This window comes from Drosophila melanogaster, chromosome 2R, assembly GCF_000001215.4.
Source record: "Drosophila melanogaster chromosome 2R".
Taxonomy (NCBI): Eukaryota; Metazoa; Arthropoda; class Insecta; order Diptera; family Drosophilidae; genus Drosophila; species Drosophila melanogaster.
In genome coordinates, this window is record NT_033778.4 from 11,652,731 (window position 1) to 11,679,471 (window position 26,741).

Below are 26,741 nucleotides of genomic sequence, written 5' to 3' on the forward strand. Positions count from 1 at the left end.
TTTTGATTTTTTAAAACGGATTTTTAACAAGGATTCTGTTCTTCTTTTAATGTATGATTTTGGTTACAATGATTTCTGAATTCAACCCTGAAAACATATGTTTATACTTTTAATTTTTTATTTATAGTTGTTTTTTTAGACACAGCATAAAGTAATATCAGGTGGAGATATTTATTTTCCCATGCGCTGAATGGACCACTCCTGCTGGCACAACGGGCATCGGTTGTTCTGCTTGACCCACAGCGACATGCAGCAGTGGTGAAAGGAGTGGTTGCACTCGCCCCAAACCACCACGCAGTCCTGGCGACCCATCACATCCCGCTTGTTGTCCGCCTGGCAGCGAAGGCAGGAATCTGGATAAGATAGAAAATACTCGTTAGCAAAAGCCATAAGAACATTAAAAGAACTAAATATAAGATAAGTTTTATAAGATCAGTTTTAGTGACGAAATGCGTATTTCAATTATTCAATGGATAATAATAATAATAATAAATGCCTCTTACTTTTATTTTTTTGATTATTAAATATATTAAATTTGACAGAATCATTACAATTTCGCATATTTTGTGATCTAAACATCTTGAATTGATTGGTGAATCACCTGGTGGACATTCATACTTACACCCTCAGTAGGTAATTCAAAAATCGACTTAATTGAATCAACCGATCGGGGTGAAAAGGTCAAGTGACTCGTAAGACACTTCGAAAATAGAACTGTAGAAAAGTGCAATGAGTGATCCCGCAAGTGCTCTTCGCAAAACGCGTCACTGGCGACTTTGAGCCACAATTAGCTTAAAATGGCAACAGCTTCAAATCCCTGATTCCGTGACGCAAATGCATCTTTGACACCGGCGCGATTTCCCGTGAATTGATTATGGCCAAAAGCTATTGAAAATGTCCTCCGATTGCAGTTATTCGATATGAATGTTCTTGGCCAGCGGAAATGCCTTCATTCAGAAAATATTCACACCAAAATCGGCAAAAACGTTCATTCAACAAAAGGTGGTGCATACATAAAAAATAAGTGCAAAGTAAATCACAAATCAGCGAGCCATTCCCCGCATTTCGTTTCAGTTATTTTCGGTTGTTGTTCGTGGGAGAGGTCACTGTACTGGGCGGCCCGAATTGGGAACGCGTCGGTTTTCACTGGCGGCCAAAAAAAAAAATTATTTTCTCAGAATCACCGTCGAAATTCGACAAGTCCATGCAAAAATGGTTCAATCGGTGGCTCATTATATAGGTACTGCGGGAAAATGTAATCGTTATATGCTGGAATTATAGCTTCTTTCGAAATTCTAAAACTAGATTTGAAGTATGTGAAACTGGGGTAGTCTCAGATTTTATGAGCATTCCTAAAGTTCCATGATAATAGCATAATAGCATTTTGTATATACATAGGTATGTCTTCCAAACATGACCTATTTTCTTGCCGTGTAGCTGGCTGGCATCACCTGAGCCGCTTGAATTACCTACTGCAGGTGTTGGTGTTGACATTTCGAAATACGATCGCATCGGCAGAAATTTACAATACACCTTCGAAAACGACAATCAACAGAACAAGCAGCTAAGGTAAATGCGTCGTCACCGAATGGCTTGTGAGGCATCACGTATACGCCGCTTTGGCTGGCGTTGCATCGCCGCATTTCGCTGACCCGTAGAAAAATTGAAAAGAAAAAACAAATGTACAACCAGCGAAAAAAAAATAACAAGCGAATTGTACACCCCGCGTGAGTCAAGGAGTTATGTTTTTCTTTTTTTTTTTTTGGTGTGAAAATCGCCTCACAATTTCCCCTGGATTTAGCACTTTTGTGTAAGCGAAAAACGATCACAAGAACAGGAAATTGTTAACATACTTCCAAGAATTTAATGATTTTGTGTAATTGAAGTAGAAGTCAATAGCCATTGCTTACGAACTATGGCTCTAATCGCGGGGGCTTAAATACGTTCTATATACAGCAAAATGCTTGACTGTTCTTTTCCTGGGTCTTTGAACTAGTGCGATTTGAACTCCAGTTGCCAGAAATGGCGTTGTATTTGGTTAACGATTTTTTAATCGCTTGAACATTTGGAAATAATTATAATTTTATCGAATTTTTGCGATTATCGTTTACGAAGTTGTAAATTCAAACATTTTTGCTTGTCTAAGCCATTGTTTCACTCATTCCAAATGCCGTCGAATGGGCCATTATATTTACTGTTTCTATCTGTTCTGCTGCAGGATTCAATGGTATGATCGCTTTTTTTTTATTAATATTTTTTAAAATTTAATTAAAATTATCCTGTAGGGCACTCGTCTCCTGAAGTTCACCAATGTCAAGTGCATGGATTTGCCCACATCTCGCGGTCTCACCAAATATGAATACTGTCATTTGAAGGTGGTTCGCAGGAATCAGGTGGAACTTTCGCTGAAGGTCAGCCTGTTTCAGTTACCCATTCGCAATCTGACCACCAGATTGCAGTGCTTTCAACGGCGGGATGGCTATCGACCCTTTATGTACTACATACTCTTTGATTTCTGCAAACTAATGGCCAGCAGGAATTACGATTTGTCCTTCGAACGATTCATCTTTGATGCTATTCGCAAGCAGAGTAACTTTAATCAAACGTGTCCTTGGAAGGAGGTAAGTGAATAAGGAATTCTTTGTAATCTGGCACATCTTTTTTTGAAGAACTAAAGATTCTATCAGTCTAAAGTTGTAATGGTATTTCGATAAGAGGTTAATGTTTTAGTTTCATCCGGCTTTTAACGCTTCATTGCAGAACAGAAATTTTTAAAAATCACGAGTGTCTGCGGTTAACTGCATTGTAATGAATATGAATAGAATTTACTCGACATAATCGACTTCCCTTTGACTTGCGCCCTTTATCACTCCATATTGTTCCAGAATCACATGACGGTGGAGAAGTTCGCCCTGGATTTCACAAAGATCAGCATGCCGGTGCCCGCGGGAACCTACCGCTTGGGTTTCACCTTTTACGCGTACGGCATCGCTCGTACATTGACACAGGTGTTTTTCGAGAAAATCGAGTGAATCGAGTGACGGCGGGCGTCATAAAACTTGATCTTCGCTTTGTTTATAGCCGGCCTAGATTGCGTAAGTTAGGAGCTCGAAATACAGTCAATAGAACGGCAGCGGTACGATTAATTTGCATACACCAACGATTTGATTTCCTTGCCGTAATAAAAGTCTGTGTGGCAAGTTAAAGTCAATCAAGTCAATAAACAATTTCCAGCAATGGAAAATTTTTTTTTAGAGGGCTCGGCCTAGGCACAGTGGAAAAAATAAAGTGCAACACCAGGCGGAGAAATGAAATACCTTATTTCCTCACAGCCGCTCATACATAATCAATCAATTTACCGGATCGGAGGCAGTTATCATTTAAATATCGATATCAGTATGGCAATTTGATTGAGTTGGGGCACAACGGAATATGGAATAACCACGGTACAGTTAGTGGAAAAAATATGCGCACCAAGCGCAAACTGCGTCATTGCAAATCTGCGAAGTTCTCTGAAACTATGTATCTACATATATGTATTTGTATCTATGTATCTCTACGAGTTCAATTGCGATCGTTTGTTTAGCAGGGCTGCCAAAGGGAGGGGCGTGTCTGGGTATCTGTGTATCTAGAAATCAAGTCGCGCGGATCGGTATTTGACTTCGTTTTATGGGCCCATTGCATATGCATTAGTCTAAGCGACAATTGAGCCCGCCCCGACTTAATTGCACAATATGTATACTGCTGGTCGTCGAATCGTAGACAAACGAAACGTGACAATGACGTGCCCACCTCAGCCGATCTCAGCCAGGCTCACCTGACTTAACCAGCCGGAAGCTGCACGTCTGGCTACCCAAGAGGGCTACCAAGTCAAGTGATCTTGGGGGCGCTCAACAATGTTTGGCCAGGAACGTAACACCAGCTGAGAATTGCAACGGAAAGTCAAATAGCAGTGGCAAGTGTTCTTACCCGGGGATTTATTTGTTTTAAAAATAGTATTAGAAGTTTTTGATTTTGAAAAATATAAACAAATATTCAGAAGTTATTATAAAAATTCAAAATAATAATAATAAATGTAAGTACTTTTACATTTATATACTCTATAAGAAAATAATACCATAGACAGCTATGGTAAAGATTTTTTAAACAATTCCTTGTTTGGAAATATTCATCGATGTACAGTATTTTGAAATGTCTTTAAAAAGATCCTAAAAGTATGCTTCTTATTTTCAGACCAAGTCCTAAAAGGAGAAATATTTAAAAATATTACTAACATTTTAATACATCCGTGTTAACTACATGACATTTATCCTATAAATGAAGGCAGTGAAATCGAAAAGTTTATGACAAACGTTCAGATGTCTACTGTATTTTAATTCAAGTTAAAATTGTTTTATACTTAATACTTAAATGTATTTGAGTTCATTAATAAACATAATTCATGTCAAACCACAAACGATTTTCCTTGTATGTGCTTTCATAATTTGAGAATACGTATACGACCGAGTAACCCATATACCCCGCTGCTTATAGAGGGTATCAGTGGAATGGCCGGCAAACGAGTCGGACATACTTGACAAAATCGTTACTACTTTGATTTCAGGTCTGCCGATACAAGTCGACAGCCGACTGATTAAGAATTCCAGTTTTCCGCACCTGACCAGACGCTCGCCGACTATATAGATATAGATAGGTGAATCGGAGCGGATCGGAATCGAAATGGGATTTAGTCGACTGCGCGGCGATATGCAAATGCAAAAATGTCTGGCCGTTATGCAAGTGCATATGTATGTATGTATGTACTATGTATGTATGTGTTTATATCGGTGTGTGTTGTAAGTTCAAGGTTGGCGGGTGCATTGGCGGATCTGTCTGGGATCGGGCCTAAATATAGCCCTTAAATCGTGGCATATACATATATCTAAATGGCAAGTGATCGAGAATTTTCGCACTTGCGACCCGCGCTTTCTGCACCTCGATGGCTATTTTATCGGGGTCTTAATATCTGCGTCTTATCGCTGCAGTCGATTTACCGACAAATTGGTCACATGCTCGACATTATTATAAATATTTTTATATTTATTTGTGCTTCGCTTCGCGTGTCACGTTGCATGTGCTGCTGTCTCTTTCGTACAGCGACTCCCTCTCCTTCTCTCTCTCTGTCTCTCACTCTCTCACCGTTACTACATCCCCCCCCCCCCCCACCACACCACACAAACCGTTTCGCATTTGTTGTAACGGTCTCGCTTACGTGACGTCATGCACGGGGGCTTGTCGCCCAGCAGCCAGCAAACAAGACAGCAACAACAAGAAATTCGAAAAAAAATATAAAGAAAATCAACCAACGATCGAACGTGCCCCCAAACGTGCTCTTCGTTCGATGCTCTTTGCATTTGGCGCTCTTCGCTCTCTGCGAAAAATGCTCTCTTAAGTATATCCTCATGAAAGAGTCGACTAATGCCCTATCCTGAAAAAGGTGATCATTGCACTTGGAATAAGAGTGAAATGCTTAGACAAAATCTGAAATCTTTAAATATATTATATACTAAATTATAATATACTTATTATAATACGATAATATCAAATAATCAGATAGATTTAGATATAGTAATTTAATTTTTTCTAGCATTCACGGTAAATACGTCATGAAAGGAAAGCTCCACTCGGCTCGTGGAAACTTTTTTTGTGATGGTGATGGTGTTTTCAGCCATATCTTCGACTATATATCACATTGCCATATCGGTTCGTGGAAAGTCGCACATGTGACCGAATTGAAGGTGTGAATGTTAGTAGATAAATGTTAATTTGTGCAGAGTGTTCGGGCGGTCGGTAAAATAATTCAGGCATTTAGACTAAATTAACAAGCTCGGAGCGGAGCAAAGGGATAATGCCTAGCGAGCATGCCACAAAGGTGAAGATAAATAGATTCTTATGGATCCAAGATCAGGCAATTAGTGAGTGATCTTTGATTGGGTAAACAAATAGGTACACTACGATTTAGTCTCAATCACTGGCTTGCAAATAATTTATTTTTAGACTTAGCAAGTTAGTTGACTTCCTTAAAATCGTGTTATTATATTATTTCAATTACTTCGATTTTACAATATAACTTAAGTAGGGAACTCTGAAGCGGAAAAGCCTTAACGTCGAAGAAGAATCTCGAGAACTTTGGTGCATACAGTGTACGAAATTGCACAGACACCAAATGAAAAGACACAGCGTAGCAATTTCTGGCTTGTTCCACTTACGAGTGGGCAATATCTGGCACATTCAGATACTATGCAATACATGTGGTATACACACACACATACATATGTATGCCATACGTACATGACCGATCACATGTGCAGAGATCGGTGAACGAGACGAACACGGTGCAAACTTGAAATTTATGGCGATCAACGAAGAAACAACCGAATCGATGGTTGTGTGTAGGGTAGCGGTTACTCAGAGGGGTAAAAATAAGAGAGGTATGCGGTTGCCGCCGAGGCAGACGTACTTTCTCACACACGCGCACATCGAGAAGAGATCAGTTGCAGGCCCGTTGAATGGAAAATTTTTTGGATTTTTCATTTTGTTTCAGAGGAACTTTTTTTTTGAAATCTCTGCACTCCTGCATTTGGTCTCGCCGATGCCCCCTGGTAATTTTCCATGAAATTTTCCACTTGCCTTTCAAATTGGTACTCGCACTCCGTACTCTTTCGAAAGATCTGTTGCAGCTCTCCCCTTGGTGATGGTTTTGAATTTTTATCAGTATCTTATATATTTGTAGCAATACCGGTTCTTGCTGACCTTGCTTCGGCTTTTTGGCACGCTTTACATAAGACATGCAATTTGGTCAGCTGCAAAAAGGTGTCATATGCAAGGAGTATTCAACTTTAAACAGACGAGGGCTTGCCATTGAACCCTTTGCAGTTCAGATGCAGTTCTGCGAATATGCAAGCTAAATTGGAAGAAATAACCGCCTATTAACCTTTTCTAATAATGCCTTAGAAAAAGACGCTATAGGAAACTATAGAAAAATGTATCATTATAATATATTTTTAAGTTTTAAGAAAAAACTACATAAAAATTTTTTGTTTTCAAGCTAATCACATTCAATTTTCTTGGCCTAGGCTCTTCTGAATTATTTTCTTCAAGTGCAACAGAGTTCATTAGATATTTAGCCGACCTATCACACAAATTCCGGTTAGAACAGCCTTAACCCACTGGCGACCGCGTGACATTCAGACGACGTGGGTGTATGGGTTTTAGTCTAAATATTGACATGGCCCATCATCCCGGTTTTGCCTGGTGGCTCCGATCTGATCATTGCACCGCCCGTGGAACGTTTATATTTGCTTTGTCCCGATCTCGTTGCTAGCTGGAAGAAGCTAATGTCAGCCGTAATGGCCGTGTAATTGCACGGTTTGAATTACGGGACTGCATTTTGTAATCGTAATAATCCCGACCGCACGCCAACGTAATTTTATGACGGATTTAGTGAGTGCATTCGCAATTTACAAAGGGATGCTTAAATGCTAGCACGATGTGAAAATATTTGATTAGAATAGGTAAAACTAAAGTATAAATATAGCTGCACCCAAGATGGATATTTGCTAATGAAACCAAAAATCAATTACAAATTTAAATAACATTTTAACATCTATAAATAGTGTAAGATAAAATTATTAAAGTAACTAGTACAAAAATATTTTTTACTTAAAAAGGACGATTCTTAAAAATGTAAAGTATTTTATTATAAGCACAGAGAAACGTTTTGAAACAGTTTAGATAGATTTAACCTTTACAAAAAAGGACAAATTCAATGGAAGCAATAAAAAAAAGTTACATGCCCCGGGTGAGGCTCGAACTCACGACCTTAAGATTATGAGACTTACGCGCTGCCAACTGCGCCACCGAGGCCATGTTCTTGGCGCCGTCGGAGCGCAACTTGAAACGGTCCACGTGGCAAGTTCTCGAGCAGGGTGGAATACATCGATTAAAAGAATTAGTTGGGCCATTTCAGAGTTCCGTTATTTTGCATTTGTTTTGAAAACAAACGATATCGAAACTCACTTGCTGCGCGTTGAACATTTTTGCACGTAGGTCAAGGCTTCTATTTATTACTTAGCACATAATGTGCCCTTTTTGTTGTTTAATTTATACATTTATAGGTTCCCATTGACATTTTTGTGCTTCAATACTTGACTTTTATGAGTAGTAGATGTACTTCGGAATGTTCGCTGCCTAATAGATGGCAATAAGCTAGTTTCTAGTAACTTTTTTGCAAATCGTTTTGCATCATCCATTTAATTAACACTTTAAAAAACAGTTTGTTTAGTGCCCGTAGATTATCGTACGATAGCTGATCTACCCTTTAGTTCCCCCCTATAGTTTCATGCCAAACGGAACCTACATTGTTTTACCCTCTAAAAAATGTGCATATTCATGAGATGATTTATAAATAAACGCCATCAATTAAAGCCGCCAAAACCAGACTCGGTTAAGCATTTTAATCTTTGCATACTGGCTGGCAGACTGAAACTGTATGACTAACTAGTCAAGCCAGACGCCGCCGATCGTCGTTTTGTTTGTGGGTTTATTCCTATATGTACACACATATCTCGTGGATATCATGTATATCCATATATACACATACAGGTGTATGTAGAGTTAACTTTTCTATTAGCGATCTGACGCAACTTCGCAACTTTTGAACTGCCCACTTGGTGACAAAAATGCTGATAGACAGACGGACAGTGCGACTTTGACCTTGGCTGAAGGGCACCGGTCTTGCCATTTAGCTTGCCTTAATTACCTGGATGTCTGAGTACCTCTTGCTGTCTCACCTGGCGGTACACGAAGAAAAATATTTGAATATTTAGAAATCATTCATTTGATTCATGGATGTTATACAATACCGAAGAGGCAACATGACTCATATTTAAGGAGATCATCAAAAGTAATAATCCACGACCTTATTTTACGATACCCATTTTCACAATCATTATTTGATGTCCAATTTTTTCCGGTATACAACTGAAACAGGTCTTATTTGCACACGTGTTAGTTGTTGTACTAGGCAGCCACTTCCCATTGAAAATTAGCCGGGTATTAATAGAAAACAAAAGTCAAATTCTAATGATTAGGTGACGAAAAAAAAGCTTTTTGGGAGAGCTTTTCGTTAGGGGCATCGATCGATCGGATGGATAGATTTGTGCATTGGTGAGTTGGACCGAGTTTAAAGTGCGATCGGGAAGATAATAAAAATTCTTGCGGACCGTAACGCTCATCATAATCGGATCTAATCAGCAAACCAAATGGGCAAATGCCAGCGAAAGTTTGATTGCAGTAGCTAAAGGTTCAGCAAAGTCACCATGCGAAGCTTAATTGGTCATGTGTTTATGGGTGTGGGCTATGGGGGCTCTTAGTGTGTTGGTTGGAGGCTCGTCTGGTTTGCCAAAAGCAGAAACGTCACCACGCATACAGACGCAATCGAATATTCAGTTGTATACATACAAACATGTATAGTTGTTCGTACATAACATATATACACGGAAAAAAAGCAGGTCAATATCAAAGAGACTTTAGAATATTTCATACCTATTCATTAGATGGCCAATGAAATTTATAGGTTGTTATTCTTTAAAATCTAAGATCAATTTTCTTTTTATTTTTGTGTGTCTATAAAGACAGCAACTTTTTAATTGGGTGGCCGCGTGACGAATATAAAGAAGGAAAGGGTGAGGTGCAAAATCACATGCTTAACTTAACTTATTGGTCTCTTTTTTGCCTTACATATTTTGATTTCTTGGCGCTAATTTTAGCTGCAAAAAAACGAAGAAAAGAGAACGAAAAGAGATCACGTGTCTCTCTTTCGACCACTCTCTCTTATTCGCAGAAATTTATGTGACTTCAATTAGATAAATAAGCTTTTAATGATTTTCTGCCATTTGCTTCAATTTGACTTTGTCGAAGTTCTTTAATTAGCGTATGGAAAATTTTCGTTCACGTACCAGAGTTTGAGTTATTTTTATGTCTACAGTGGAGCCTCGTTGCAAGAGTCTGATGCAATAAATGCGCAATTGCATCAGCTTTTAAATCGCGCGCATGCGCCACTTCGCAAATTTAATAGGTTGGTGCTCTCTTTTCGGGCTTCTCTTACATTAATACTGTTACCAGGTGCTCTACCCCTCCTTTTCCCCCTCTATAACTCCCTCTGTTTTCTTACATATATGTCCCCCTCTCTCTCTCTCTCTCTCTCTCTCTCTCTCTCTCTCTAGCCAGTACGTGCAACTGGGGGGCTCGTCTCTTTTGGCATTTTCTGTGCTGGGTTTGCCATTTCTGTTGTGGTTTTCGCTTATTTTTTAGACTGTTGAAGCTGCTAAAAATAGACCAAATAGGAAGTGGGTCTGTGAAAAGCGAGTACAGTTCGGTAATTACGTGAAAGCTCCCTGTTAATTACGTCATGTGCGGGGAAACAGAACTGATACACCTATCTTTTCACAGATAAGTTAAAAGCCTTGAATGCGAAAAGCCTATTAATGCAAACACTCCATTATGCTTTAATGAATCATCTAGAGTAGTTGTTTTTCTAAAAAATAGTAGTTCATGGTGACTTTCGAAAAGTCTGTAGTAATTATTATTTAGAATTGAAAACTTATCCCTTACTAAGTACCATTATACAGAATACAAATTCAATGAATATAAATTTGAAAATCTTCTAGGTTACCTTAACTTTTGCTCAGTGCCGTTCCAAAGTCAAAACCTCAGTACTTTACATTTGTGCAATTACTTTAAAGTTCATTGCACTTTCGTTTTTTTTTTCACCACTACAAATTCCTATTTCGCCAGCTCATTTTCTCTCGCCATCCCTTTCTTAAGATCTTTTTCTCTTTCTCGCGATTCCTGTCAATCAAGTTTTGTATTCAAACATTTTTTGCGTGCCGCATTTTCGACCTTCCCACAGTTCGAGAAACGACAGCATTCATCAACATTTGATAGCTTTAACTATTGTTTGTGTTATTACTTTTCCTCGATCCAACTGAGCCTTGAGTCATGCAAAAAAATCTCAAAAAATTCACAAAAAAAAAAAACAAGAACAACACCAGATACTATACGAACCGATCGCAACTTCGAGTCGAGGGCAAATGACGGTCGATGTGGTGGAAATGGAAATGCCGAAATAACTTACGCGTGCTGCGAAGAATCGTGACTCAAAACTTTCCGTTAATTATCCAAAATATTCGATTTGAGGCGTGGAGCAACAGATGATCGTTTCAGAGATAATGGTGGTCAATAAACACCTATTTAATCATAGTATTACTATCGGTTGTTACAATTGAAATGCTTTGTAATAATCGGATTCAGATCTAGTTCGTGACTAATGGTGGGTAAATTGATAGTTTAAGGAACCTAAACGAGATTAACTATGTGTTTAAGGGCTTACAGTTTGTTGTCAATGAATTGGTAAGAACATTCTATGACTGAAACTCAAACTTATACGGCCAGGATGACCCCTGGGTAACCATCCAGATATTCGAGCATTATCCGTATCTGTTGCTCTTTAGTCGTATCTGTATCTGCAAGTGAATCGAAACCGGCTGGCGGGCCTGGTACTTGGAAATTGTGTCGTCTCATTGCGCGCAATGTTTATGCCACGTTATGAAATAGAGAGACGAGCCCCCCGCGATGTCTTTTCTTTCGTTTAGGGGGGCGCGATTGTTGTTTTTGAAACGAAAGCCAAATAAATAGGTAAATAAAAAAAATTGCAGAGCATCGCAGTAAGACGAGGCGTCTAAATAAGTTTAATTATTTGCCTAATGCTTATTTCCCCATATCATAACCACATCCATCATCGTTTGTTTTGGTTGCACTTGCGTCAGGCCCCCAAAAAGCTAAAGTGAGTGAATTGATATTGACATCGAGTGGCGGACACATGGAGTAGCACGCAAAATGTTTCCCAAGGCTTCCAGAAATTTGCACGCGCCTCAAAGTCAATTTAATAACAATCAATTGAAAATATGTGTGTAAATAAAAATCAATTGACGGAGCGAAGGAACTCTCAGCTTTCCGACCGCGGCAATTGGTCATTGAGCATAACCATAACTATAACCAAGCAGTGGCCAAAACAAATCAATAAAAGTGCAAACTGAAAGGACACCGACTGCGGATATATCCTATAACAATATTTTACATTAGAGGGATTTTTTAAATTGGACGATTTGTTACTTTTTAACCTTGAAATAAAAGTTTAATTTGAAGTATACACTGGTATCATTATCTTGATAATCCCACAATCAATATTTTATTTTAAGCCAAATACTTTGTACCTTATGTTTCGGTATAGAGATTAGAATTTTTTACGTATTAGAAAGTGTGAGCAATCACCAAGTTGAAATTTGTTTTTAAAAATCTGAGCTTGGAAATATAATGCATTGTTTTGCTAAATTTTGAAAAACAGATGAAACAGATAAAAATTCGCTCATTTATTTGGCATAAATCATTGAAAATTCGCAATTTTGAATCATGAGTGTCGCAATAATATGTAACGCAATAAATATTTATATGAAATTTCTAATAAGAAATCAGTTAAGCATATCTATGAATCAGAATGGGTTATAAGCCAAGGAAAACCTTTTCGCGAATAGAGTACAAAATGGGTTTGGATGGTGCCACTGGGTCGCGAGTTGCGACTTCTCTTTAAGAACACGCGTCATCCTCTCTCGCAGCCTCCAACTGGCAGGAGCAACAACAACAATAAGAACAACAACTATTGCAGAGACACCTACGACTAGGAGGCGTCCGACACACACACATGCACACACATAGACGAGCCCCATTCATTCATGCCTTCTTTTCGACCTTCGCTCGACGCTCTGTCCCCAAAAATACTCTCTCTCCAACTTACCCATACAGACAAGCGCTGAGCGAGAGAGGGCGAAGAGAGCGCCTGTTTTACCGTTGGGGAACAACAAAAAGCTTGAGCGAATAACTCTTCTTCTTCCGCGACGAAATCGGTGTGCGCTATATAAACGTTGCGCATTCGAATCTTGAACTTCAGTGCCACAATAGTGGATATCACATTTAGTAGTTTGTTCCAAAGGTAAAAGACCACAAAAATCGCCGCAAAAAATATATCTAAAAAAAAAAAAAACTAAAAGCGAATATGAAAAGCACAGCACAACAGTGTAACATTCCAGTTGTTTATATTTATGAATAGTTTGGTTTCCGAGCAGTTCCGGTCGCCACCCTATCGCGTTTCTTAAGTAAATTTTGCAGAAACTATTCGAATAAAAATACAGATAAAGAAATAAAACAGTCTCTTGGCTGTCTGGCGTATACAAGAAATTCAAAAAAACCTGTAAATTTATGCGCATTTTTGCATACTACGTCAAACTGAGAAATATTTATGAACCAACATTTTAATGAACCCGCTGCGAACTGCAAACTATTTTACGTAATGTGCGAAAAAATGTTGTAAAAGAGCAGTAAACCAAACGAAAAAGGAATGGCAAAAACTTTTTGGCCAAGGGTAAAATGCAATCTTCGAGGAAATAAAGAAAAGACGAGAAAATTTTGGGAGAGTGGCGACCGTGAAAATTCTTAATTTTAGACAAGAACACTTGGTTTTTATCTCTTACAAAAATATTTGCGAATTTGGTGTGTAGTGCATATTTGTGAGTGGCGTGGCGCGCAAAAAGTGAAAACAAAGTTGAACAAAAAAAAAAGCAAAAATATACATTTTAATTTTGAATTCGCGTGTGGGCGTTCTTTTGCGCTAATTGAAGCGAATTTACTTATAATACTCGTCTGGCGGCTGCCTTTCGTTAATTTGAATTTCGATTACGCTTTTCTTAATCTGCTGTCAGCATGAAAAACGTTTTTTAAAAATAAAATGCCCGCAAGATCATGACGAATACGAGTATACAAAATACAAAATCGCAACGTTGCACTGTTGACGTAGGCTGCTCACCTGTGTGGGTTTACCCTTTAGCAGTGTGAGTGCGCGTGAGAGCGGGGTTCAGTCGGCACGTGAGTTCGATTGTTAAGAGAGCGCGCGTCAGCTGGCTAAAGAGCGGGAGCGGTTCTGCCCCCCCCCCCCCCTCAACCAAGGCTTAAGAGAGTCTGTAGCCGCGATCTCGATCTGTTTCTGTTCGCCTTCGCCTCGCAGGCCCCCAAAAATATGTGTCATTTGCCCAACCGCCCACTGAGGCGGCGGCCTTCAAGGTCAATGGCAACTTTTAGCGCCTTTCGCGAAAGAATTTGCATATAAACACTGGCGTTGCAATTGCGTTTTAGACTGGCGAAAAGCGCAACACGTTCATTAACCAATAAATGGATAACTGAACAGGCGACACGCGGAGAAAAACTATTAGTTTGGGCCATTAAAATGAAACTATTTTTGGAGGGAAATGCACACACAGAGAGAATGTTTAGGTTGGAAAATAATAATATCTAGCAACAGGTTATTTCTATTGCTTATATTTCAACTACTTGGATTGTAGATAAATATAAATAAATAGTTGGGGATAAATGTTAAAGATAATTTTTGTTAAAGTTTATAAATTTGCAGACTAAAAAGTAAAATATTCAATCTTCAAAATACATTCAATCTTTTTAGTATATAATTCGAATATCGAAGGATTTTTAGCATTCTATTGCATATTCAAAAAATTTTTTCGGTGTTCCTGCAATTCAACTTTCGGGTGGGAGGCCACGCCCACCACACACACATGAATTAGACCTAGCATTATGTCACGCCTGCTGATATTTGCACGGAATTCCAAAAACAGAATAGAATTGCAGAAAATAGACAAACGTTCTATGTGGAAAGGGAAAGCGGGAGGCTTGGTGGAAAAGCGTTGGCAAAAAAAAAGCAGAGACGAATCCTCGACGTCATGGCGCCCACACATTTTCCCAGGCATCACATGACGCAAAGTGAAAAGTCAACATAAATACAAATAGACCAAACAAAATTTGACAAAGCCAAAAAAAAAAACGAATTTATTTCCCTTTTTTCCGCGATGCGGTCATTAATCAGCAAATATATGCACAAGGAAAAGTGGGTGGAAATTTTTTGAAATACATTTCGAATGTATATTTTTTAGCCAACTGCCGCATGCCAAATATAAAAGATCATAAATAAATTCCACGTTGCCGTGAAAAACAGCCGCTCACACAAGTTTGCGTTAAAAGTAAATAAAAACAACTATGCATGAAAAACAGTGCCTCCACTGTGGCTACAAAGTTGGTCACATGTGAATATCAAGGACAACCGGCAACAGAAAGTGGGCGTGTTTGGGTGCTCAGGGGGCTCGAGCGTTATCTAAAACCCAACCCATAAATTCTTAGCGATAATAGCGCAGACATCAGACGATTTGAAACAGGCAAAAATCGCTGATATAGGTGCATTTATCTATAAATAATCGAGTACCAAACTATTTTTGAACAAAATCGTTGCGATTTGCCCCCTTTTTTCAGACATCAGGCCATTTCAATTAATGCATAATAATACTCTAGATTTTTCCACTATATCAGTAGTCAATTACTATCGGACAATATTATGAAAGCAATACAACTGTGCCAGACATCAGACAAATTAGAACTGCTGATAAATGCATATTTGATTACAAAGTGAAATGCAAACATATATTCAAATAGCTTTGTATAATTTTCTAACGATCTGAAATCTTCTCTTTTCTTACAGCAAAGACAAAAAATCAAATCAACGCAGAGTAAAAGACATTGTTTATGTTGTCGATTGAAAGGCAAAAACAAAACAAGTGAAAATTTGTGGCAAAAACAAACTTCCCGAGGAAAACCTTCAAGTTCAAGTTCACCTAGCAAGCTATTGAGCTGATAAGATGAGTGGACGCGACAACAGAGGAGCCGGCGGCGGAGGCGGCGGTCATCAACCGCTGAGCAACGCCATGGGCAAGCTCAAGGAAAAACTAACCCGAGTAGGTGTAAGTATCTCATCGAAAACAATATTGGGGTAGTCGACCAGCCTGAAAAGCCCACATCCACTTCAATAGATACATAGATAGTTGGGCATTCTTAGATTTTTTTATACTTAATCTACAGATTGAGATTATTTACATCAGAAACAGTTAATCTTATTCTTTAAGCAAACTTTGAAATCATTAAATATTTAATTACTCAGCAACAAATTGTAGCTAACAGTTCGTAAACTGAAAATTAGCCTATTAAAAACTTGAATAAAAACTATCTATAAAATTTGTAAATAAAATATTATATGAGCCACTTAATTCGCTATGAGTATAGGGCAATTAAAGACACCAGAAGGATCCAAAAACAACATTTCAAAGAGCAGCATCAAGTACGCACATGTCCGATAATGCTGGACCTCTTCCAACCTTTGAGATTGGTGTTCAAGAACAAATACCGCGACTTAATCGCAAAGATTTCGGGCGGTTTGGAGCGGTTTTATTTTGATGTAGAGATGGGGAGGCTTCTTAGTTATGCCATGCTTATGATTCGATTTAATTAATTCGCGACTGTCTTTCGATTCGAATCGAATCCAATCCACAGGACGAGCTGGGCTATCATCGTGTGGAGAGCAATTTGTCCACATCGAACACAGCGACCAGTTTGGACACAATTCTGCCAGAGGATCCGTTCCTATTCCCCCAAGTGTCACCCCAAAGGCATCCACAAAATACAGTAAGGACACAGCGTTTGCTGGAGGACGAGCCACCGCTATCGTTTCGCCCGCTTTTGGAGGACGACGACATCAACGAGCCACCTACACAGCAGCAACAGAGGACTCCCCTGCGCGCCAGCGGTAGTTTGGAGTTGACTCCCTTGCCACCGCCGCCCACATCATTGGAGATACGTGAGCATCGCGATCGCCAGCAGAGAGGTGCCCAGGGTGACGAGCTGCAGCGCAGCAAGCAGAGCTTGAAAGGATCACGCGTGTCCTTCGAGCGACGGGATACCGGAAACAGCAATACCAACAGTAACAAAGCAGCGGAGAGCAGCGACGAGGACAGTTTCGAGGAGAAGCGAACTGGTTTCCAGCAACAGAAGGCAACCAGCGTCGATCACAAGGGCATCTTGAAGGACCTGAAGCACATTTTGGCCAACGACAATCGCCGGCAGTTTCAGGCCAAGAAGCACGTATCCCTGGACGTTAAGGGCACACGCTTCCTGCAGGATCTACTGAAGGAATCGTCATCGGAAGAGGAGTTCCACAAGACACGGCGGGAGTTCCAGGGTCGCAAGCACCAGAGTTTGGATCCACGTGTCACATTCAAGCTCGACAAAGTCCTCCAGGGATCGAGTACCGACAGTGACGAGGAGGGCGAAGATGCCGAGCACAAACGCCTGATCCATCGACCCAAGGACATTACCAAGCCGGTGATCATCGATCTTAAGGATCTGGAAAGCGAGAGCGACGAGGACTTTCTCACATCCCGTCAGCACTTCCAACAGCAGCGTTCCATCAGCACAGATTCCCGCAAGAGGTGAGTGTCTTCTTGATGAAGAAAAATAATCAAATATAGCAAACAAATTGGGTGAAAACCCGCGAAAGTTCATAGCCAGGGGTTATCTGCAACACGCTCTTCTGTCTCCGGACTTTGTAGTATAGGTAAAATTGTAGGAAATTACCATGAATGCAATAAAGCGCACGGTAACCACATACATGTATTGCTAAAGCCAATTAAGAAAGTGAATATTTTGTTAGCCTTGTACGAACTTGGATATCACCTTATGGGCAATTTTAGAACGATGAGATAAAGCAGGCATTAATCAAATATTTCTTAGAACTGATAAGTTCAGCGAAAAAGGTGTCACTCAATACCAAGAAAGATGACAAAATGCGATTAGCTCTTTGTTGTTTTTCAATCGAATTCGTTTAACAAAATCGTTTTGAAACCATCAGATTAGGCACATTAATCACATAACTCTAATTTTGTTTATTTGTTTTTGCATATTTAACTTTATATGCTTGTATGTAGTTATGATTGAAAAGTAAGCCACTCCAAATATGCCCGTAGTAAACGATGAGCAATCTAAGTAATTGAATAGTTAGCTTCTCGCATGCCTAAGATTGCTATTTCAAACTATTTACGCACTTTCGTTGATTCATTTAATCCAAGTGGCATACAAATTGGGCACCCCTGACGTTGCTCCGACTATTTTGAGCGATCTCATAGTATCTCCGGCTCGGGCAAATCCGCCGTACACGCGCCTTCGCAATGGGCCACACTTTAATAGACTGTTAGCAAAGGCCATCTTCCAATACAATCGACTGACACGCAGTTTTGCAACCTTCTCTTCTCCTTCCTCAGCCGGCGACTCTACGAGATGGACGAGATGGACAACAAACGCGGCGAGAACATCCGTCATGCGGTGCCCTTCGTGCGCCAGATAACCGAGGATGGCAAGCCCAAGCTGGAGGTCTACCGTCCCACAACGAATCCCATATACATTTGGACACAGGTGGGTCACACATGCGTGCACTGAGAGAAAAAAGTGGTTATCATACCCTTTCATCCTAATTAGCTTAAGGTTCAAGCCAGTTATCCTAATTCAAAACTTTAATAGCAAAGAAAAATATAAGAACCCGGACCTTCAGTTCTCTTTAGTCGTGAACACCCATTAATCGAGTGCTTGCTAATTAAAAGTAGATTTGCTCTTAATTTTTCGAGTGTAGTCCTTCGGCTTATAGTGAAATCCAGGGGCGGTGGAGGACATGTATTGTCCGCTTGTTAAGCTCGTTGGCGCCTCCCGTGTCCCGAGATTATGAATGGCACTAATGCGACCATAAAGCACTCGTTGAGCAATTTAAGGGGCCTCCAGATTCAAGATGCCGGCGTGTGAGCCATTTGAGCTATTTTCGCACGATGCCGCTGCGTTTGCGTCTGAGACGCTCATGCCTTAATTGAAATTAACGCATTTAGTTATGACCGGACTAAAAATATCGCTAGCTGCCTCCTGATGGATGAACGTTTTGGATTCGAATAGATTGTGCGTTGAGCAGAGGTAAACTCTGACAGCTGACCCTGCAACTTCTGTCGATGTTTGGCAGTTGCAGTTGCAGTTTGCATTCGAGCTTCGCTGCGCGTTCGCTGAAAACAGCCTGAAACTGCTTTTGAAAATCGGCATAACGCATTTTCTTTGTCTTTGCCGTTCGAAAACAAACTGATAAGCTTGGTCTTGATCAAACACTTGGGAACAGAATCTCCGTCGCTCGCATAAGCAATATCGGTCCGATCAGCACTCGGTGGCTTCGTGTACGTGCCTGAGTCCCATAAAATCACAGCGAAAAACTATTCTCGAATATTGGAAACTAGTGACAGTGCATAATAACAAGTTTCAGTTGAGTTTTGACGAGCGAACGCGCCAAACGTATTCCATTTCCAAGGAGCAAAGTGAAAGGCAGGAAGCTAACGCTGTATTAGCTACATTCGCCGCTTCGTTGCAAGCCAAAAACGATTTCAGTTCGTGATTCAGTTTAAAGATACAGCACCGCGATGAAGATCCTGATGCGAGCGGACACCCATGTGTCCTTCTCCGTGCCCGTCGAGGAGCCCAAGGCCATTTGTACCTTCTCCCAGGTGCCTGAATTATATTAATTAACAAGTGTGAATGCAATAGTCGTATACTATCAAATACCTATTACTCAGCTAGTGGAAATCCCAAAAGCGAAAATTCGTAAATTTGTAGGCTTATCGCTAGATATTCGGGAATAAAATAAGAAAAAATCAAAAAAATTTAAACAGTGTGAACAGTATTGGGCGGTTTGTGGGCGGTGCAACATTTCGAAGTAAACTCGAATCTCAACTCTCTAGTTTTAATAGTTCCGGAGATCGAGGCGTTCATACGGACATGGCCAGTTCGACTCGACTTATATGGTCGGAGTCGCTTTCGACACACACTTTTCAACGAATCTAGTATACCCTTTTACTCTACGAGTAACTACTGTGGAAAAGTTCGAGTCTTACTAATTAAAATCGTTTTCCTTCCTATTTCCAGGTCTTGGCTGCTCTGAGTGTCTCGCTGGGCTCCCTAGTGGTCGGATTTGTCAGCGCTTACACGTCGCCTGCTCTTGTGTCGATGACCGATCGGAATATCACCTCGTTTGAGGTCACCCAAGATGCTGTAAGTACTATTAAAATGTAATTTGTCGAGGTTAAGTTAACTCTTTGTTCGCATCTCTTGAAATTGTTGGAGATTAGCTAATCCCAAGCTAATAAGTCCCAAAGGAGCGTTTCAAAGTCACACTTTTCCATCGAAACTCGAATTCCCATTCTCAAACGAAGCTAAAACCCTATCTAATCACTTGAAATCTATCATATTGCAGGGTTCTTGGGTTGGTGGCATCATGCCGCTGGCTGGATTGGCAGGTGGCATAGCCGGAGGACCCTTGATCGAATATCTGGGCAGGCGCAACACCATCCTGGCCACTGCGGTGCCCTTCATTGTCTCATCACTACTGATTGCCTGTGCTGTGAATGTGGCTATGGTTCTGTGCGGACGATTCCTGGCTGGATTCTGCGTTGGCATTGCCTCTTTATCCCTGCCCGTCTACCTGGGTGAAACTGTGCAGCCTGAGGTGCGAGGCACTTTGGGTTTGCTGCCCACGGCCTTTGGTAACATAGGCATCCTGCTCTGCTTCGTGGCGGGATCCTTTATGAATTGGTCGATGCTGGCCTTCTTGGGAGCTGCTCTGCCCGTTCCCTTCCTGATTTTAATGTTCCTTATTCCGGAAACTCCGCGCTGGTTTGTGGGCCGTGGTCTGGAGGAGCGCGCCAGGAAGGCTTTGAAATGGCTGCGTGGCAAGGAGGCTGATGTGGAGCCCGAACTGAAGGGTTTGATGCGATCCCAGGCCGATGCCGATCGTCAGGCATCGCGAAACACCATGTTGGAGCTGCTTAAGCTCAACAATCTGAAGCCACTATCAATTTCCTTGGGTCTGATGTTCTTCCAACAGTTCAGCGGTATCAACGCGGTTATCTTCTACACGGTCCAGATCTTCAAGGATGCGGGATCCACCATTGATGGCAATCTCTGCACGATCATTGTGGGAATTGTTAACTTTTTGGCTACGTTTATAGGCATCGTTCTGATTGATCGGGCGGGCAGAAAGGTGGGTTTAAAGCTGCATATTAATGAAAATCCTTGTTTACTAAAATTTGTCATTTTTAGATTCTTCTATATGTCTCCGACATCGCCATGGTTCTGACCCTGTTCGTTCTGGGCGGCTTCTTCTACTGCAAGACGTACGGTCCGGATGTGTCCCATTTGGGTTGGTTGCCACTCACTTGCTTCGTCATCTACATTCTGGGATTCTCCCTGGGCTTCGGACCCATTCCCTGGCTGATGATGGGTGAGATTCTGCCGGCCAAAATTCGCGGATCGGCTGCCTCGGTGGCCACGGCTTTCAACTGGTTCTGCACGTTTGTGGTGACCAAGACCTTCCAGGACCTCACGGGTGCGTAGTGCAAGCATAGAGCTAACAAAAATGAGTGGTTTAATAATATTTGATATTTTTATGTACAGTTGCTATGGGCGCGCATGGAGCGTTCTGGCTATTCGGCGCCATCTGCTTCGTGGGTCTGTTCTTTGTGATAATCTACGTGCCCGAAACGCAGGGCAAGACGCTGGAGGACATCGAGCGGAAGATGATGGGCCGTGTGCGCCGCATGTCCTCGGTGGCCAATATCAAGCCATTGTCCTTCAACATGTAAATGGCGTGTTGCCAAGGATCTGAATATGCGATCAAACCAAATACTAGACTAGTGCCTTTAGTGCTTAAATTGTTATTATTATTTATAATCATTAAGTGCATAGTTTTATTATGTAAATTATGATTTCTAGCACTAATTTGTTGACATTTTGATGAATGTTGCGTGAATTTATCGGTGTAAAAAAAATGACATGAATCGTAGTTAGTTGTAGTGCAAAAGCAAGCGCAAAAAACCAAAATCTCCCTGGAAAAATACACCAATTGGCTATATATCGAATATATATTGTACTTTACCTACGCTGTAAGTGTATCTATATGTAGACTAATTTAAAATACAAATCAAACCAAATCCAAGTTACGTTTACTTTCCTCGAAAAATCGCTTTGCATACGACCTTCAGAATGCAGTTTACAGTTGCAGCAATGTCAGCGCCTCAGATACGTGAGTTTCATACCGAATGTGTCCCCGCACTCCGTTCTAAATATATGTATGTATACATATATATTGTTAAGTGTCTAGATGACCAATCGGCTAGATGGCCATTCCAGAGGCACATGCCAAATGCAAAAATAGAAACGCGTGTGCTCGATTTTGCACTGGCAATTATCGCAAAAATCTAGCTGCTGCCGACCACTTGACCGAATAGCCTCGATAAGGAGGAGCATTACATGGACCCCGCATCGCATCTGTTTAGGTTCGAATCTTATCGGTGGACCATTAAGCGAATAAACAATTGCGAAAGATGCATCCGTGCGATGGCTGGGCGATTATGTGTTAATCTAATTTATTTATTGTTTACTTGTGGGTGATATTTTTGGTATTCGTACTTATTAATGCTGAGTCTTGTCATTTATTGAATCAGTTGCAACCGGTAATGCAATCAGATCTTCATATAATAGAAATGTCAGCTAATAATAGGTCACTCGTAGTGACGCAAAGAAAGTGCATAATAGATGATGATAACGAATAAAGATTCATTACATTTCTTAGTATCTATCAAAATGTTAATAATGATGGATCGGATCCGAATATATTGTGTGTTTAGCAGAGGTAAACTCTGACAATTGACCCTGCAACTTCTGTTCAACTTCTGATATTTGGCAGTTGCAGTTGCAGTTTGCATTTGAGCTTCGCTGCGGCTTCGCTGAAAACAGCCTGAAACTGCTTTTCAAAATAAACTGATAAGCTCGGTCTTGATCAAACACACTTGGAAACAGAATTTCCGTCGATCGTCAATCTTGGAGACGGTTCGATCGAAATGTAGTGTTCTTGTAGTATATATATAAACTATACTATAGAGGTTTTCCTGTCACTTGGGTTCGCCCGCGCTATATCTTATTATCATTATTAAAAGTCATCAGTGAATTCGAGCAAGATCATCACCCCCATAGCCGACGAGCACTATTACGTCTCGCCTAAGGATTATGCACAATGTGACGATTCCTTACAAATCACGTCAAAAAACCATTCTCGAATATTAAAAATTAGTGACAGGGAATAACAACAATATTCAGTTGAGTTTTGACGAGCTAAAGCTGTATTAGCTACATTCACCGCCTCGTTGCCAGCAAAAAACGATTTCAGTTCGTGATTCAGTTTAAAGATACAGTGCCGCAATGAAGATCCTGATGCGAGCGGACACCCATGTGTCCTTCTCCGTGCCCGCCGATGGGCTCAAGGCCAATTTTACCTTTTCCCAGGTGCCTCCTTTACATTAGTGAAAAATACTTTGGAGAACTGCGAGCCTTACAAATTAAAATCGTTTTCCTTCCTATTTCCAGGTTTTGGCTGCTCTGAGTGTCTCGCTGTGCTCCTTGGTGGTCGGATTTGTCAGCGCTTACACGTCGCCTGCACTTGTGTCGATGACCGATCGGACCATCACCTCCTTTGAGGTCACAAAAGATGCTGTAAGTTTTGTTAACTCTTTGTTCGCAGATAAGCTAATTCGAAGCTAATAAGTCCCAGTGATATGTTGAATAATTCAGATAATTTCAACAGAGCGTTTCAAAGGCACACTTTTCCAGCGAAAATCGGATTTCTATTCCCAAACGAAGCTAAACCCCTATCCAATCACTTGAAATCTATACTATTGCAGGGTTCCTGGGTTGGTGGCATCATGCCACTGGCTGCATTAGCAGGTGGCATAACAGGAGGACCCTTGATCGAATATCTGGGCAGGCGCAGCACCATCCTGGCCACTGCGGTGCCCTTCATCGTATCATCACTGCTGATTGCGTGTGCTGTGAATGTGATCATGATTCTGTGCGGACGATTCCTAACTGGATTCTGCGTTGGCATTGCCTCTTTATCCCTGCCCGTCTACCTGGGTGAGACTTTGCAGCCGGAAGTGCGGGGCACTTTGGGTTTGCTGCCCACCGCTCTTGGTAACATAGGCATCCTGGTTTGCTATGTGGCGGGATCCTTTATGAATTGGTCGATGCTGGCCTTCTTGGGAGCTGCTCTGCCCGTTCCCTTCCTGATTTTGATGATCATTATCCCCGAAACTCCGCGCTGGTTTGTGAACCGTGGTCAGGAAGAGCGCGCCAGGAAGGCTTTGAAATGGCTGCGTGGCAAGGAGGCGGATGTGGAGCCCGAACTAAAGGAGTTGATGCAATCTCAGGCCGATGCCGATCGTCAGGCCACTCAGAACACCTGTTTGGAGCTGTTTAAGCGAAACAATCTGAAGCCACTTTCCATTTCCTTGGGTCTGATGTTCTTTCAACAGTTCAGCGGTATCAACGCGGTTATTTTCTACACGGTCCAGATCTTCAAGGATGCGGGATCCACAATTGATAGCAATCTTTCCACGATCATCGTGGGTGTAGTTAACTTTTTTGCTACGTTTATGGGCATCATTCTGATTGATCGGTTGGGCAGAAAGGTGGGTTTAAAGATGCATATAAATGAAAATCATTGTTTACTAATCGTAATTTTTAGATTCTTCTGTATGTATCCGACATCGCCATGATCGTGACCCTGTCCATTCTGGGCGGCTTCTTCTACTGCAAGGCGCATGGTCCGGATGTGTCCCATTTGGGTTGGTTGCCACTCACTTGCTTCGTTATCTACATTCTGGGATTCTCCCTGGGCTTCGGACCCATTCCCTGGCTGATGATGGGTGAGATTCTGCCAGCCAAGATTCGAGGACCGGCTGCATCGGTGGTCACGGCTTTCAACTGGTTCTGCACGTTTGTGGTAACCAAGACCTTCCAGGACCTCACGGGTGCGTAGTGCAACTAACTAAAATAAGTGGTGTAATAATATTTAATATTTTTGTGTGTAGTTGCTATGGGCGCGCATGGAGCCTTCTGGCTATTCGGCGCCATCTGCATCGTGGGTCTGTTCTTTGTGATTATTTTTGTGCCCGAAACGCGGGGCAAGTCGTTGGAGGAAATTGAGCGAAAGATGATGGGCCGTGTGCCCATGTCCTCGGTGGTCAACATCAAGCCATTTCCTTTCAACATGTAAATGGCGTGTTGCTAAGGATCTGAGATGCGTTCAAACCAAATAGTAGGGTGGTGTCTTCGTGCTTAAATTGTGAATTTTTAGGCAAGCGCAATAAATCAAAATTACCGTTGAAAAATACACCAATTGAAAGTTTTTAGGCACTTATGTATATGTGAGTAAAAAACATTTTCGCTTGCGATATGCACAAGATAGTGTTAACAAAGACACCAGTATAATAATATTCTAGTTACATATTGTTACATATGTAGGACCTTTTATTATTATTAATACTCAAGATTAGAGTTTTGAAATCAGTGGTATTGCTCACCCATAACTTGAACACGGCAAATGGCACAGATATCGCATTCCACATCCCAACTCCACATTGCAACTGCGTTCCATTTCTTCAGCGTAAACATTTTTTCCGGTTTGCCGGCATCTCCGTCGTCTGTGGGCCTATCCACTGAGTTTTCTGGATCATCAGCCATGTCAAAAAAGTCTGGGAAACTGACCAATCCACTGGGCTAATGAGATTCGGTTTTTTAATATTTTTTTTTTGTTTCTTGTGTATATCCTCCTGTATGGGAGATTTTAATTAGTATTACAAATAGCGGTTTAAAAATGTTTTTTAATTTTACAATACAATATATTAATTTTTTAAGGTTCTTTTATTTTTAATTTCCCTTTAATGTTTTATGTTTTTATTTTTATTTGGTAAACAATTTTAAGTTTTATTCGACCCCGTTTTTAAATATTTTTCTAACTGTTAATTTATAGGGTATTAGAAACTCTAAACCGGACCTATCTTAGTTATTGATTATTAGCAAATGGCAAAGTGGTCTAACCAGGTCCGGACATCAGTACGTAACTCAGGTTTAGGATTTTAAATAAGGTAATTATACAAATATTAGGAATATTACTCGAAAAATATGCTTAATAGGCGTAGGAGAGCTACAAGTAGAAAAGTTCAAAAATGATCAACAGGTGTTGCTTCCTTCCAACTGGTGGCGATAATTCTACGAACAAACGGTATATTAGTATTAGGGAACAGAGTAACGGGTATCTGATAGTTGAGCCATTCGACTAAGCGCATTCTTCTTGATTGTTTTTTGTTTTATGAATATTGGTAGCTGCGGAATAGGGGGATAGACTATAAAGCCTCTCACTTATCCCTGGTAAAAATGTAATTTACTTTCGTAGCAAGTGGCTGATACGAATTTTAATGTTTTGCTCAACTTGCCAAAAAGTTACTTCTTCCTCCGAGAACAAAGAAATGCCATTCTCAGTTGTATACGAAGGAAAGGTTATCACAGTGTTCGTTAAGTTGTTAACCTCACTCCTACTTCTTGCTTAGTTTCGGGCAAATGATAAGGAACCGCCGGTTTGACTTACCAACAAATAAGAAGTCGAAATAATTGAATGTAAACAATAGCAAGCCAAAAGTCAGTGTGGCCACACCAAAACAAGGGAAAACTATTTTCAGTGTTGCCACAGCCATTTAGGGGATACATTCACCTTATATGCACGGACACACCTATCGACGACCGATAATTAAATATCGATAAGGCGGTTAATTTGTTTTGTGATTTGGTTT

General features: G+C 40.8%; 4 protein-coding genes and 1 non-coding gene across 7 annotated transcripts, besides 2 other annotated features; 3 read left to right on the forward strand and 2 right to left on the reverse strand.

Annotated features, from left to right (window-relative positions):
* Nucleotides 1–25: 25 nt before the first annotated feature.
* Nucleotides 26–26,624, reverse strand: Roc2 (Regulator of cullins 2). Of its 2 annotated transcripts, NM_001169648.2 has the most exons (4): nucleotides 26,540–26,624; nucleotides 26,068–26,163; nucleotides 25,476–25,724; nucleotides 26–353 (listed from the first exon to the last, which is right to left on the reverse strand). In NM_001169648.2, exons 3-4 carry the CDS (start codon nucleotides 25,633–25,635, stop codon nucleotides 172–174), a joined length of 342 nt encoding a protein of 113 aa, NP_001163119.1. In that variant the 5' UTR covers nucleotides 25,636–25,724; nucleotides 26,068–26,163; nucleotides 26,540–26,624; the 3' UTR covers nucleotides 26–171. The 2 variants fall into 2 exon arrangements, with proteins under 2 accessions (NP_001163119.1, NP_610691.1); NM_136847.3 differs by lacking the exon at nucleotides 26,068–26,163 and having other exon boundaries at nucleotides 104–353.
* On the forward strand, nucleotides 2,168–3,032 carry CG13198 (uncharacterized protein; the record flags this gene model as incomplete). Its single annotated transcript, NM_136846.1, has 3 exons — nucleotides 2,168–2,227; nucleotides 2,286–2,621; nucleotides 2,886–3,032. 3 exons carry the CDS (start codon nucleotides 2,168–2,170, stop codon nucleotides 3,030–3,032), a joined length of 543 nt encoding a protein of 180 aa, NP_610690.1.
* On the reverse strand, nucleotides 7,833–7,905 carry tRNA:Met-CAT-1-2 (transfer RNA:Methionine-CAT 1-2). The gene has a single exon. It is a non-coding gene; the product is annotated as a tRNA-Met (tRNA).
* On the forward strand, nucleotides 13,038–22,052 carry Tret1-1 (Trehalose transporter 1-1). 2 transcript variants are annotated; one of them, NM_136849.2, is made up of 8 exons: nucleotides 13,038–13,087; nucleotides 15,692–15,950; nucleotides 16,537–17,471; nucleotides 18,300–18,450; nucleotides 19,987–20,112; nucleotides 20,315–21,100; nucleotides 21,160–21,445; nucleotides 21,514–22,052. In NM_136849.2, the coding sequence occupies exons 2-8, from the start codon at nucleotides 15,849–15,851 to the stop codon at nucleotides 21,699–21,701; spliced, it is 2,574 nt and encodes an 857-aa protein (NP_610693.1). In that variant the 5' UTR covers nucleotides 13,038–13,087; nucleotides 15,692–15,848; the 3' UTR covers nucleotides 21,702–22,052. The 2 variants fall into 2 exon arrangements, with proteins under 2 accessions (NP_610693.1, NP_725068.1); NM_165845.2 differs by lacking the exons at nucleotides 13,038–13,087; nucleotides 15,692–15,950; nucleotides 16,537–17,471; nucleotides 18,300–18,450 and adding an exon at nucleotides 19,326–19,568.
* Nucleotides 19,598–19,859: a mobile genetic element.
* Tret1-2 (Trehalose transporter 1-2) lies at nucleotides 23,205–25,284 on the forward strand. Its single transcript, NM_136850.4, has 5 exons — nucleotides 23,205–23,400; nucleotides 23,482–23,607; nucleotides 23,796–24,581; nucleotides 24,638–24,923; nucleotides 24,984–25,284. The coding sequence occupies exons 1-5, from the start codon at nucleotides 23,317–23,319 to the stop codon at nucleotides 25,166–25,168; spliced, it is 1,467 nt and encodes a 488-aa protein (NP_610694.1). The 5' UTR covers nucleotides 23,205–23,316; the 3' UTR covers nucleotides 25,169–25,284.
* Nucleotides 26,198–26,247: a mobile genetic element.
* Nucleotides 26,625–26,741: the final 117 nt, after the last annotated feature.

Excerpts from the sequence above, each read along its gene's own strand:
- Tret1-1 (NM_136849.2), top strand. The coding sequence starts at position 15,849 with ATGAGTGGACGCGACAACAGAGGAGCCGGCGGCGGAGGCGGCGGTCAT. Across the intron at positions 21,101-21,159 it reads TTGATCGGGCGGGCAGAAAG|ATTCTTCTATATGTCTCCGA; the intron begins GTGGGTTTAAAG and ends TGTCATTTTTAG. Across the intron at positions 21,446-21,513 it reads GACCTTCCAGGACCTCACGG|TTGCTATGGGCGCGCATGGA; the intron begins GTGCGTAGTGCA and ends TTTTATGTACAG.
- Tret1-2 (NM_136850.4), top strand. The coding sequence starts at position 23,317 with ATGAAGATCCTGATGCGAGCGGACACCCATGTGTCCTTCTCCGTGCCC. Across the intron at positions 24,582-24,637 it reads TTGATCGGTTGGGCAGAAAG|ATTCTTCTGTATGTATCCGA; the intron begins GTGGGTTTAAAG and ends CGTAATTTTTAG. Across the intron at positions 24,924-24,983 it reads GACCTTCCAGGACCTCACGG|TTGCTATGGGCGCGCATGGA; the intron begins GTGCGTAGTGCA and ends TTTTGTGTGTAG.
- Roc2 (NM_001169648.2), bottom strand. The coding sequence starts at position 25,635 with ATGGCTGATGATCCAGAAAACTCAGTGGATAGGCCCACAGACGACGGA. Across the intron at positions 354-25,475 it reads TTGCCGTGTTCAAGTTATGG|ATTCCTGCCTTCGCTGCCAG; the intron begins GTGAGCAATACC and ends TATCTTATCCAG.